General features: G+C 30.4%; 1 protein-coding gene across 1 annotated transcript; it reads left to right on the forward strand.

Annotated features, from left to right (window-relative positions):
• The first annotated feature begins 1,685 nt into the window (after positions 1–1,685).
• LOC106661196 (ras-related protein Rab-9A-like) lies at positions 1,686–11,535 on the forward strand. Its single transcript, XM_014384443.2, has 3 exons — positions 1,686–2,215; positions 4,952–5,149; positions 9,109–11,535. Exons 1-3 carry the CDS (start codon positions 2,036–2,038, stop codon positions 9,358–9,360), a joined length of 630 nt encoding a protein of 209 aa, XP_014239929.1. The 5' UTR covers positions 1,686–2,035; the 3' UTR covers positions 9,361–11,535.
• The last annotated feature ends 2,207 nt before the right edge of the window (positions 11,536–13,742 follow it).

Here is a 13,742-nt window from a genome sequence, read left to right on the forward strand (position 1 = left end):
ATAAAAACATAAAGAAGTCATTTATTTCAGTTGTAACAGATTGGTTAAAGGTGCCTTTATTTTATACGATGAATAATTTAAAAAAATGTAAATGCAGTTATCATTTGAAATTAACAAGGGGTATTTTTAATGTACACAGCTTCATTGTTCAGTTTTACAGACCTTGTTCAACTTAGATAATGATGACTAATAATTGAGATTGGATTCTCTTAAATAAATGAGTCAATTCAAGTTGTAACATTTGACGGTAATTAGAGATTCAATGAGTATGTATATGGCTGTTGCTCGGTATCTGTGAAAAAAAGGTTGGTTCAGGAAAAATAAAAGTCGATACACGTAGATTGGTCATTTTAGTCTGTCAGACATGTATCGACATTCGATCATCTTCATTGGTTGGTACGCCATCCTTTAGAATTTATAAAATGGTCATAAGAAACCTAGAAACACTGGAAAAAATGTATAAATATGACATTTGTATTACCTGGTGGAATATTGACAGCAACATCTTCCAAATTTAATCATTCTCCAACTTTTAATCTTGTCCAAATTCTATGATGTTAACAAGGATGGTTTAATTGTGCGATTTCTTCTTGAGGTGTGTAAGTGATGAATCTGTAGCTATGACGTTTGCTATCATTTCTGGTCTGCCTATCATTGCTGTTTTGGTCAATCAGACATCTAGATTTTTACTTGCTCGTCTTAGCTTAGTTTCTCAATCTATTTAATCTATTAATTCTTTAACAATAATTTAAGACTCATTAAATGGTCATCTAGACTTAATAGTTGTTGAGCAAAAGTATTGGTTTAAATAGACATTTGTCATTCATCTATCACTTTTTTTTTTATCAAACAGCAAATAAGATTTTTACTGCAATATTTTCAGCTAGCTTGCTAATTATTTATGGAATAATTAGAAATATATTTATTTATCGGTTGGACTTTTTTTGGGGGGGGAGANTACTTTCTTGTATCATTTCTTTTTAATTTACATCTTAAAACTGACATGATTCTGCAATACCTTGCAGTTTTTTCAATCTATTTTATCTATAACTATTAGCAATAATTAAAAAAACATTAAATGGTGATTTTTACTTGATCGTTGAGTTTTTTCAATCTATTTTATCTATTAGCAATAATTAAAGAACTGTTAGATGGTGATTTTGACTTGATCGTTGTTCAAGAAAAACGGCTGGCCAGGAAAAAATTTGGAAGGATGTATCAGACTTTCTTGTATCATTTCTTTTTAATTTACATCTTAAAACTGACATGATTCTGCAATACCTTGCAGTTTTTTCAATCTATTTTATCTATAACTATTAGCAATAATTAAAAAAAACATTAGATGGTGATTTTGACTTGATCGTTGTTCAAGAAAAATGGTCGATCAGGAAAAAATAGGAAAGATGTAGTACATAATCTCTCTCGTACCATTTCTTTTAAATTTACATCTTAAAACTTAAAAAGATCTTTAAAAGAATCAGCAATATCTTGTAGTTCTTCTAATTTATTTTATCTATAACTATTAACAATAATTAAAGATTCGTTAAATGGTGGTTCTAAGTTGTCAATGGTTCAAGAAAAAATGGTAGTCTTGGTGGAAAAATAGGAGAAATTTGGCATTTGCTTTTGCGCCTTCTTTTTTAAGTTTAAAATTGGTACACGCCAACCTAATTGCAATTCAGTTAATTAAAGAGACCGGCCTTGCCCATTTTGTAATCTTTTCGGCCTAAATTCAAAAGTTATTTTGTAATGAAACGTTAAACCGGAGCGCTAGTTGTTGGAGTGTTATTATTTACTTAGTTCAGTCAGTGTCAGTGAGTAGTGACAGTTGTGTCACTTCTGTCTCTTGGCTACGTCTCTGAGGCTGGTTTGACATTTGTGGTATGGTCCTTTGTGACCGTAGCGGAGCTCACTCCTGTTTATGTAACAGGGCGATAAACAGAACTAATCATCGTAGCGACGATAACGGCGGATATGGGCGATGCCTCGGAGGCGGACGATTGACGACCGAGTCACACCGTGCCTTTGAACGAGGATGGCCAACGGGAAGAACACCCTGCTCAAAGTCGTCATCCTCGGCGACGTGCGTGTCGGCAAGTCCTGCCTCATGAACAGGTTCGTCAAGAATCAATTCGACGATCACATTCATCCGACGATCGGTGTCGAGCTTCTCGACAAGGAGATCAGGTTGAACAACGACCTATACACATTTCAGGTATTGCCATATCAATTGTGATTTTTTTGTTTGTTTTTGGATATATTGGAAATTGTTTGAAATTGAAAGTTGAGACATACTGTCATGATCCTGCAAACCTTGCAAGTTATGCCATCTGACAGCACAACTCAAAAATTATATACAGTGTAGTTTATTTCATTTTAAATAATTTTTATAATATGAAAACTGTCTAACAAACCTAGCATCTAGTTGGTTTAATCGTGAGACTTCTTCGCCTGCGAGGTGATAAACCTGTTGCTAGGTCAACTTCAATAATTTTTTGTCTGGTTTTTATTGCTCTTTGGGCCTGTCAGATATGTAAATAAATAAGAGGTGGATCCAGATGGGGCCATAAAAGAACAATGTTTTAGTTTTTTCTTTCCAAGCTTTCAAAAGTAATTCTTTTATCATCTGGGCCTGATTTATTAACAAATATCAAATATTAAAAATTAACAATTAGTAATATATAAAATAATTGTGTGAATGTAAATAGAGAGAGAAAACAATCACTCAGAAACGAATCAAATTGTAATTACTATTAATATTTAATCATTTATAAAAACTACATCTACAACCTTCTTTTTTTAAACAAGAAAAAAAAGAAGAAAAATTACCTTAAATAAATGGAATTACTCTGCAATAGTAAAAAGTTATTTATTTCTTCAAGGATATTTTTTTCTTTTATTCTGTTTAAAAAAAGAAGGTTGTTGATGTAGTTTTTATAAATGATTAAATACTAATTGTAATAATACATTTATGTTTAGTGGTCTAATTGACCAAATTACTTATTTCAATTAATTATTCTTTTTATGTAAGGTCTTGGTTGAGATGAAAAAGTTAAAGTCACGAGGGGGATTCGAACCCACGACCTTCGTCTCAATACGCCGCTGCTCGAACCACTTGAGCTATCGTGACTTCGATCCACTCAGACACCCCCATCTCGACCTACAACTTTTTGAATTTTTCCTCTTTTTGCCATTTTTCAACGGGGAATTGGTGTGACAATTTTATTTTATTTTAGTTTTTTAAAGGGGCATCCGACAGCTTGGTCATTTCAGCCCTGAGCACATGCAAAATATAACAGACATTCAATATGCATTCACACCTATATATATTGCATTCATTATATACACATATATATATATTNTTTTTTTATTATTATTATTTTTTTTTTTGGCCTTATGATCTATGCATATTAGCCATGGTGACGAATTCTTATATGTGTGTTCAAATGGGGAGGGGGGGTTATCGTGAAAAAAGGGCCAGAGGCGACGGAGGGAATCGAACCCACGACTGCGGCGTGAGAGTCTCTCATGCTAACCACTTGGCTACCGCGGTCCCCCATTCATTATATTTGGTAGATTAGAGTATTCATTATTGCTACATTGACCTGCATGCAATAACGAACTAATCTAATTGGGGTCGATGGGGTACTTTTATAAATAGTTCGCCATCGGCACAAGTCATGTACACAGCTCGAGGGGCGATACTATTCCACCATCAGCCCCTCCCGATTCACTCTAATAGATACACTCACTCATATAAAATACAGAAACACAAAACACATATTTTGACTGCTATATACAATAAAAATTTCCCAATTCCCCTATAAAGCAGAACAGTTGACCCTGAAACTTGCTACCATGTCCGAGAACCATTTTTAAATCTAGCGGCATGCCTACACGCTCTCTGTATGGAGCCAAGGCATGACACGCCTCTATTATGTGAGACACATTGAGCAACTTTTTTCTGCATAAGGGGCACTGCGCGGGCTTTGGCCAATGACAATTTGTTTCATCATTTCTGAGTAATTTTTTTTTCTCTCTATTGACATTCACACGTTTATTTTATATGCATTACAAATTGTTAATTTTTAACATTTGATATTTGTTAATAAATCAGGCACTGATGATGAAAGCTTGGCAAGAAAGACAAAACTAAAATGTTATTTTTTGACCTCATCTGGATCCATATGTTTTTATTTAAATTGTAACGAGTTGATATTATTATTTAATATTATTAGATGTCATGTAGTTTATAAATTCAATCGTCTCTCCTAGATTACTACAAGATGCTTAGATTACAAGCAATGCAATCTGACAGGACATCAAACTTAAAAATTGCTCCATACAATAATAACTTAATAACTCAAAAATAATCCTATTTGTCATTGTCTGGTTGATTCCTACTTTCCAGTCTTGAACATTCCTTTATCATATAATGTACTTCCTTTATGTGCTAAGAATGGATGAGTAATGCATACCCTGCAAACAGGTCCCATAATCAATGTAAAATAGACATGTTTAAAATGTTGACTTACTTATTAATAGCTTTCTAGGATGAAAATAATGTAAAGAACACTTTGAGGGCTTAATTGTGAAATTTCTTCTTGAGTTCTGTGGAGTGATGAATGACCATATTAATTATTCTTTTCATCTAAGGTAATATTGAGCCGAAGGTCTCAGGTTCGAATCCCGCTCGTGACGCTAATTTTTCATCTCAACGAAAAACCTTAGACGAAAAGAATAATTAATTGGAATATGGGATAAAGTTGGCCGAGAAAGGTTCAAGAGCCTCAGGACATTTAAAAATATGATAATTTATATACAACTAATCAATATGATTCCATAAGAAGCTAAAGTTTAAAAATGAGTTTTAATATTAAGTAAAGTATTAAGTAAAGTTTTAATATTAAAAAAAAGTATTAGTTTAATCAACTTTGGATTTTTTTTAAAGATATGGGATACCGCTGGTCAAGAAAGGTTCAAAAGCCTCAGGACACCATTCTACAGAGGCTCTGACATCTGCATCCTCACTTTCGCCCTGGACGACAAGACAACCTTCGATAGTTTGTCACTTTGGAAGAAGGAGTTCCTACATTACGCCAACCTTCAAAATAATAAGATCTTCCCATTTGTTGTCATCGGTAACAAGGTGGGTGAAATGTTTGTTGTAATCTTACAATTAATTAAGGTTTTTAATTGAGATAAAAAAGTCAATGACACGAGCGGGATTCAAACCCACGATCTTCGACTTGATACGCCGCTGCTCTACCACTTGAGCTATCGTGATCTTGATCCACTCGGACACTAACTTCCCATCTCAACTACACCTTTTGAATTTCCCTCCTTGAATTTAATAAGTTTGTTGTAATAGTGACATTACAAAGGAGAGAAACAAAGATATACGCTGAACTTGCCTAAATGTTTAACACAAAAATTGTAGGTTTATTTATTAAAAAAAAAAAAAAAATGGTTGGCAGGGATAGATATTTCAATGTTTGTTTGTAAAATGTAATAAAAGGGCTTTTGTTATTTATTACAACTTTATATAGCCTTGATGGTGATGTAATCACTGATAGCCCAGTGATAATATTATTTGCCAAGAATCTATTAATCCTAAGCCTTTTAATCTATTATTTTTATTCAGTTTTACAATAGTTTATTGTAGACACTCAATTGAATTTTAAGATTAATTTATATATGTAAGATACGGTGACAATTTCGTAGTGAGATAACATTGAGCGATTGCAAAATAATCTATCATCTATTACTGTTAGTAAACAAAATATGCTGTTTTGATTCTAATTTGTTTTCCTTGTATTTATCATAAATACATAGACTGGGACATCCGACCATTCTGTGAGATAAAAGACAAAGATACCCTCAATAAGAGGACTTCGCACACTCAATTTGAAAGTGGTGGTTCTTTACTGATAATAAATTATAAATACAAACTAATGATAAACAGGCCATAGATTAATAATTAATTTAATAAATGCGTATGAGACAGTTCAATTTGACTTGCACAATAACAGTTGCTCTTTGTTCAATAGAGGTTAAATTTAACTAACATAATGTCAAAATGTATGCAATTTGTAATGTGTTAAAAATAATTCAACATAAAAAAACTCAATATAACATAAAATGTTATTGTTTTATATTTAATGTAATTGTCTTATTGTATAAGTTAATTACTGTATAATTGGTGGAATTTTTATACTGGATTTGTGAAGGGAATAGATCAGAGAAATTATTGCGTTTAATAAATAGGCAGCATTTAGATCACAAGTGTTGTTAAATTGGTATCATGGTGCGATGTGAATTTCAAAATAACACACTGTGATGTTTTTTAAGGTATGAACTCACAGAATTGCTGTTTAAATTTCTTTCTTCCATTAAATAAATCTACACAGAAAACAAACACTTTGAATGGGTACAAATACTTTGACTGAGTCTAAAATTTCTATCATTGTATAAATTCATTTTTTCACATCTTACTTGTATTTGTAAAATTTAAACAATGCTTATAAAGAAATCTGAAGATGATCTCAATAAAGATCGAAACGTGTGTGAAATACCGAATAATTTTAAGTAATTATTGATTTATAATCATGTATAAATTATAGTAATATAAATATTTGTTTATATAGAATAAAATTAATAAGTGTTAAATTGAAATGTAAGTGGTAATAATAACAGCTGTGCAACATTACACTTGATAGATATGAAAAATTAGAATGTAAAAGTGACATTGGCTAAAATGAAGTAAAGTAGATAATAGATGAAAATTAGAAAAGCACAAAACTGTTTGTGTTTTGTATTTGTAATTTATCAGATTAATGTGTTCATGAAGATAAGTAAGATTATTAATTAAATTAAATCTTCATTAATAATAAATTTCAATTAATTAAGGTTTTTAGTTAAGATAAAAAAGTTAGTGTCACGAGTGGGATTCGAACCATCAACCTTCGGCTAAATACATCGCTACTCTACCACTTGAGCTATCGTGACTTCGATCCACATGGCACTAACTTCCCATCTCAACTCCACCTTTTTGAATTTTCCCTCCTTTTTGCCATTTTTCATGCCTTTTTGCCTTTTTTGTTCCCTGATTTTTATCTCAACCAAAAACCTTAATTAATTGAAAGATATTAATTGGTCAAGCGGACCATGAAAACTAGTGAAATTAATAATAAATCTCTATAGTATACAACTATCCTCCCTTCAAACGCAAGAATCACACTGCAAAATACGCTCTCAATTTTCTTTTAGCAAATCTTATTTTCAAAGCTTTCATTCTTGTTTGCAAAAAAATTCATGCTTTTTTAGCTATATTGTTATGCTTTCAGCGGTATAATATAATTGAATCCCTGCAACGTTACTTGATTTGAAAAGTCTATTCCTTCCCTTCTTTCACGCATAATTATATGATCTAATGATTACTGATTTATATAATCTGCATGGGTATGTACAAAGCTCAATAAATCACAGGCAGGCCTTGAGAATCACCAGGTGTTGGCAATTTGGAACATCAAGATGGAATCATATTGATTACACGTCCTTCTTATCCGTCCAGCCACCAAGGTTAGGTTAGGCTCCTCCTCCAAACAGCTAAAGCTCTTCCAGAGTGATGAACTATTAAAGGTTGTGGCGAAAATGAGGATGCAGATGTCAGAGCCTCTGTAGAATGGCGTCCTGAGACTCTTGAACTTTTCCTGACCAGTAGTATCCTATATTAAAAAAAAAATCCAATGTCAATTAAACGAATACAATTCTTTTTAATATTAAAAAATTTCATTTTTAAACTTTAGCTTTTTATAGAATCATATTGATTAATTGTGTATAGATTATCTTACTTTTAATTGTCAGTAGAGTGAGGCTCTTGAACCTTTCTTGACCAGATTTATCTTGTATCTTAAAAAAATTTCAATAGTAATAAGATTTTTTTTAATATTAAAAAAATATCATTTTTAAACTTTAGCTTCTTATGGAATCATATTGATTAATGGCATATTAATTATCTTGTTTTTAAATGTTCGTTCCCAAGTGTATCCACAAGCTGACAAGCAACCTTTTCTCAAAAACCAAAACAAATTCAATGCTATTACAGTACTTAATGTTTCCGGCATGTAGAGACAGGTTGATCGATGTGTCCCACTTAATTGAAGGTGCCATTCTTTGGCTCCATATAGAGAGCGTGTAGGAATGCCACTCATGGCAACGAGTATCTGGGTTCCCTGTTCAGATTTTTAGAGGAAACGGTTGTTTTATCATATATAGTACTGATATGTATTGTTTTGTGTTCACTAGTGTATGTTGAGAGTGAATGTATTTATTGACATGAATGTGACATGTGAGAGTGCCAATGGTGGAATATTGAGTATAAAATGTCTACCCTGTACCGCTATATAGTGTGTATGTACTCCATCACCCGAACTGAGTGAGGTCTGACCCTAGATTGCCAACACTCGGGGTGGGTGATTCTCGAGGCCTGTCGGTAATTTATTGTAAATAACACAAAAGCTGTGATTGCCTGCTGTCTGTGAAAAGTATTAGACTCAGTTCTGTACACTTGTATATGTATGTACATTTGTGTCTAGAATTGAGCTATAAGTTATAAATCAGCAATCAGTATTATTCTTGGGAATGCAGAATTTCAAAAAAGAAATACTAATTCCAGGATATTTTATTTCGATATTAAAGTTAAAGTACTTTGTTGATCGTCAATATTGTGGGGTCACTGGTTCCCCACTATGACCAAAAAGATTGATCAACCCTTCTGTATTAGCAAACCCCAGAAAGGCACTATTTTTAAGAATGTTGAGCACTTTCTTTTTCACTTGTTTCCTTAGGTGTTTTGCCTTTCTGAAGAGGAAATGTTCCGATGTTTCTGCTTTTAAATGTCTGAGTTGGCAGGTTTCTAGCTCAGTGTTCCCATTGTTTTGATGTGGTAATTGATTTGGCATTGGCCAATATAAAGGCTTATAATTTCCCTTAATTATCGCCTACTGAGAGAGAGGGTAATTGTATTTACAATTATGTGTAATTTCTTTCACGTTGAAACATTTTCTTTAATAATAATCTATGTATTTTCTTTCTGTAATTTTTCAGGTTGATGTAGGCAAGTGGAAAAGAGAAGTGAGTGAAGAAGAGGTCAGAAAGTGGTGCCAGGACAACGGAAATTTACCGTACGTCGAAACGAGTGCCAAAGATGCCACAAATGTCGAAGAGGCTTTCATAATGGCCTTGGAAACGTGGACAAAGTTCGAGGCTGAACTTGATAAACACAACGGCCACTACAATATGATCAAGATTGAGAGGGACCGTGCTTCTCATTCACATCTGTGTTGTAACACCAGTTGAAATGGTGAACACTTTGGTTACCAACGTAATAATTATTGTGATACAAAGAGATCAATCTCTCTCTCTTTTTTTATTTAATTTTTTATATTTTTGTTTTTTGTTCATTTCATATGTGAAAATTGCAAAACATTATAACTTGAGAAAAACAAGTTTAAGAAAGTAATTTTCATTAAACAATAATTTAAACGAAAGTTTGAAAAATAATACATGTTTGTAAATTTACTTTATTTATAAAAAAAATTATATGCATTTATTGAATAACTTTATTACAAAATTTGTAATGTTAAGTAAATTCAACGTATTGAACTAAAATATGAACATTTTTATCTTATTATTTGGCTGAATTTCCTAGTTTCAATTTTATTTAAAGAAACACTTGCATTCAATGTTATGACAAAATCAGGTACCCATTTGCAAAAGTAGTGCATCCATTTTTAAAACTTTTTTAAAGATTGTATTCTCATTGCAAAAAACAAATTCTTTTGTATCACTCTTAAAAATCCTGCTTTATTTTGTGTATATTCATTTATCTTTAATCCCTGCACATTTAATTTTTAGATTGATCCCACTTGATATTGACATTTCTTATCATTAACTCATCTCAACGTTATATTTTGTGTAGTTTACATTCTAAAATGTAATTTATGTGATAGCACTGTTGTCTGAGAATTGTGATAGATTTTAGACTGCTCTCGTAGTGATCAATGTGCTCAAAGAAGTTTATAGATAGTTACGGGGAAAAAACAGATCAAAAGATTGAAATCTTTCTTCAACTATTAGAAAAAATCCCGATAAATCTTTAATGCTGAAAGGTATATTCAAATGATTAATGTGTTCATGAAATAGAAATTGATAACTTTATATTTATATTAAGCTAAAGTATAAATTGATACCTTATGTCTGGTTAAAAAAGACGTTAACTATGGTTGAAAATTAATTACACTAAAATAAAATTAGACAAACTTTTACTTTAAACTAGAAAAGTTTAAAAAATCTTGCAGTTCGTCAATTAATATAATTAAGAAGGCTTTTGGTGAATAAAATTTTGTTTCATTGACGATTAGTATTATGTTGGAATGTCTTTCTTGTAACATCTTTGCTGTTTAAATCTTGTGATAATAAATAATTTTTGAAAAATGTAATCCAAGTAAATTAAATTTGCATGCTTATTAATTGTTCCAATAGGACGATGTACTTAAAAAAAATATTGTGCCTGCTAGCTAGGCCAGTCTGTGAGGATATACTCTTTTTATTAATTGGTATTGAAATTTTTTTTTTATATAATCAAAAGTTGTTTCAAGAGATTTTTGGGCGTTCTTGATTTATCTTTTCTATTTATGATATCAGTAAGACAAAAGGTAAAACTATAAAACATTTACATTTTAAGCGATAATAACGGGAAAATATAGAAAAAATGGTATATGCTTTAAGACATAATAGAATACAAAAGGTTTCTTGAAATTTCTCCCTTGTTTTAATATGCATACCTTCGGTAATCAAATGTTTATTATAAATATATTTACTCAATGTATTGTTTTATATAAAATTGTAATCATAGTGATGCAAAGATATATTTTTGTATAGATTCAATGTTTTTAATAATTTTAATGATTTATAATTGCTTAATAATAGCTACTATATTGTTACTATTTTGTTCTGTTAAACAAATTTTTATCATGTTTTTGTTAAAACAATTTTTTCACTAGGTTCCTCTAAAGGTGAAATTAACAATTTCTGTTAGAAGTCTGTCTTAACATAAAGAAAAATCAATTTATATTTACCAGCATTTGAATATTTTTGAAAATGAAAGAAAAAGAAACAAATATGTTGAAAAAATGTTGAAATGCATTATTAGAAAATTTTGTATCATGTTAATCACAGTTTGAATTTCATATTTTATAATGCATGCCACAAAAGACAACTTTTACCATCTCTAAATAGTTATTAAAATTATATAAGTACTTAATATAAAAAATTTATTCTTTGTAAATTTACAAATTAAAGACTGCTTTCTCCTGATTGATCGATGATAATGCCTTATGTAATTTGCCTTACAAAGAGAATAATTTTATATACACTTTACGTTATTTGTTAAGACAATTATAAATCCTCAGAACTATTATTTACATTTGTAGCTTTTAAGAGAAATAAATGCACATTTTCTCCTTTTAACAATTATGCCTTTATTTCACATATTCCACCTGATTAATAAATTCTCCATGTTAACAATATTAACTGAAAAATAGGCTGACTTGAAAATAAGTGTCTATGCAAATTACAATTATCCAAATCAAACAATCATAAAAATATGCACCATTCAACCAACGTTTTTGTCAACTTTAACTATTGTAATAAACCAAATGGGTGACCATTGTAATAAATTTAACAATTGATGAAATTACCAAATTGGTAACTCCTCCATTCTCATCTCCCTAATAATTTTTTATTAAAACAATATCTTTCATTTTTTAATTTTTAATTTTATTGGGTAACATGGATTTTTTAAAAGACTATATTGTCTTTTTTATACAGGGTGAATTGCTACTCGTGCTACAAACTTCTCCAGTAGATTCTTCACCCTAAAATGAACAAAAAAGTTCATATTGTCCATGGTCCGATTCTNAATGGTTGAGAATCGGACCATGGACAATATGAACTTTTTTGTTCATTTTAGGGTGAAGAATCTACTGGAGAAGTTTGTAGCACGAGTAGCAATTCACCCTGTATAATGCGGCTTGTCGATGGAAAATGATCATATATCTTTTACAAGAATTTATATATAATGAAAATTTTAAATTTTTTATTGAAAAAATAAGATGCTTATAATGGATATAAAATTACTGAAATTTCAAAAAAATTAATGTAAAAATAAAGTGAAAAATTAAACAAAAACCACACATGAAAGGTTTTTTATATATATATAAAAAAACTACAAACTTTTATCTTTTGTTATTTCATTGATTTTGATGACATTTAAACCCATTAAAAATTAATAAAACAGTGAATTCCAAAAAAATTATACATTGAAATATTCCAGGGATTATATCTAGGATGACATAAAAATTATAAAAAAATTAATAGTCAATATAAGATGAACGTTTTTTTTTGTTTGGCTTTGTTTCGTAGAATTCATTAGAAGTTTTTATTTAATCAGAATACAGAAATGATAATACACTCAAAGACAAACAAAACAGGTCACTCGTAGTTTACAGTTTATTTCAAACTATATGTCTGTATTTTTTATTGTTACATTAATTACAACATGTTTTAACAAAAATTATTTAAAAATTTTAAAGATGAAAGTTTTTTTTGTTTGGCTTTATTTCGTAGAATTCATTAGAAGTTTTTATTTAATTAGAATACAGAAATGATAATACTCTCAAAGACAAACAAAACAGGTCACTCGTAGTTTACAGTTTATTTCAAACTATATGTCTGTATTAAAAATTATTTAATTATGATGGCTTGAAAGAAAATTCACCAAAAACAGGAAAATCATTTGGTGACAGAATAAAACTTAACTAACAATTTATTCTATCGTTAAATGTTCCAGTGTTATGGTGAATTTTCTTTCAACGATCATAATTAAATAGTTTTTTGTATATTGTTTTATAACTATGAAAAACTCACGAATTAATGATTTTGTTTAATTTTGTTTACATATTATTATTAGATATTATTTGTAATTATGTAAGGATAAAAATACACATAGTTTGAAATAAATAACAAAATGTGTGTCCATTTTTTTTAATCTTTGGGTGTATAAAACCGGTTTTGTTTTTTAATGACTTATTGCTTCATCTGTTATGGCAGCGAATATTTAGGTCCCCTGTTCCAATTTTTAGAGGAAATGGTTGTTTTTTGTATATAGTACAGAGATTCTGATTATACCCTTTTTTCATCCTTGAGGGAAGATGTGAAATGTAAAACATAATTATGTTCATTTCATTGAACATAACTCATGATGTCCATCTCTTTTAGCCTTTTGTCAATCAAAAATGTAAAGGTAAAGTCATCCCATTCTTGTTTTTAATGGATGACAGAATTCTTCAGAATCCGGCAAAATTTTGAAGTTTTGCTTTTCTTTAAATAGAATTGATTTTTGTACAGTATTTTTACTCTAGTTACTCTGATTTTTCATCATATCAGAGATGATTTCTCTCTCGATCTTGTATCAAGCTCGCATGGCCTATTATTAATTGGGTGAGGATGACCCCTCTTCAACGTGTCAGATCCTCCGGGGGGCCAAGATATACAAGAACTTCTCAGCCGACCCTGTCAGTAGAAATATGCAACTATTCATCAGATCTTTCTGATCTCTTAGACACTGTTAATCTTTCACTAATTCAAATAGATGTTGATGTCTATTGATAAGTCCAGTG

Source organism: Cimex lectularius, unplaced genomic scaffold (genome assembly GCF_000648675.2).
Source record: "Cimex lectularius strain Harlan isolate CLEC.00 unplaced genomic scaffold, Clec_2.1 scaffold39, whole genome shotgun sequence".
NCBI lineage: Eukaryota > Metazoa > Arthropoda > Insecta > Hemiptera > Cimicidae > Cimex > Cimex lectularius.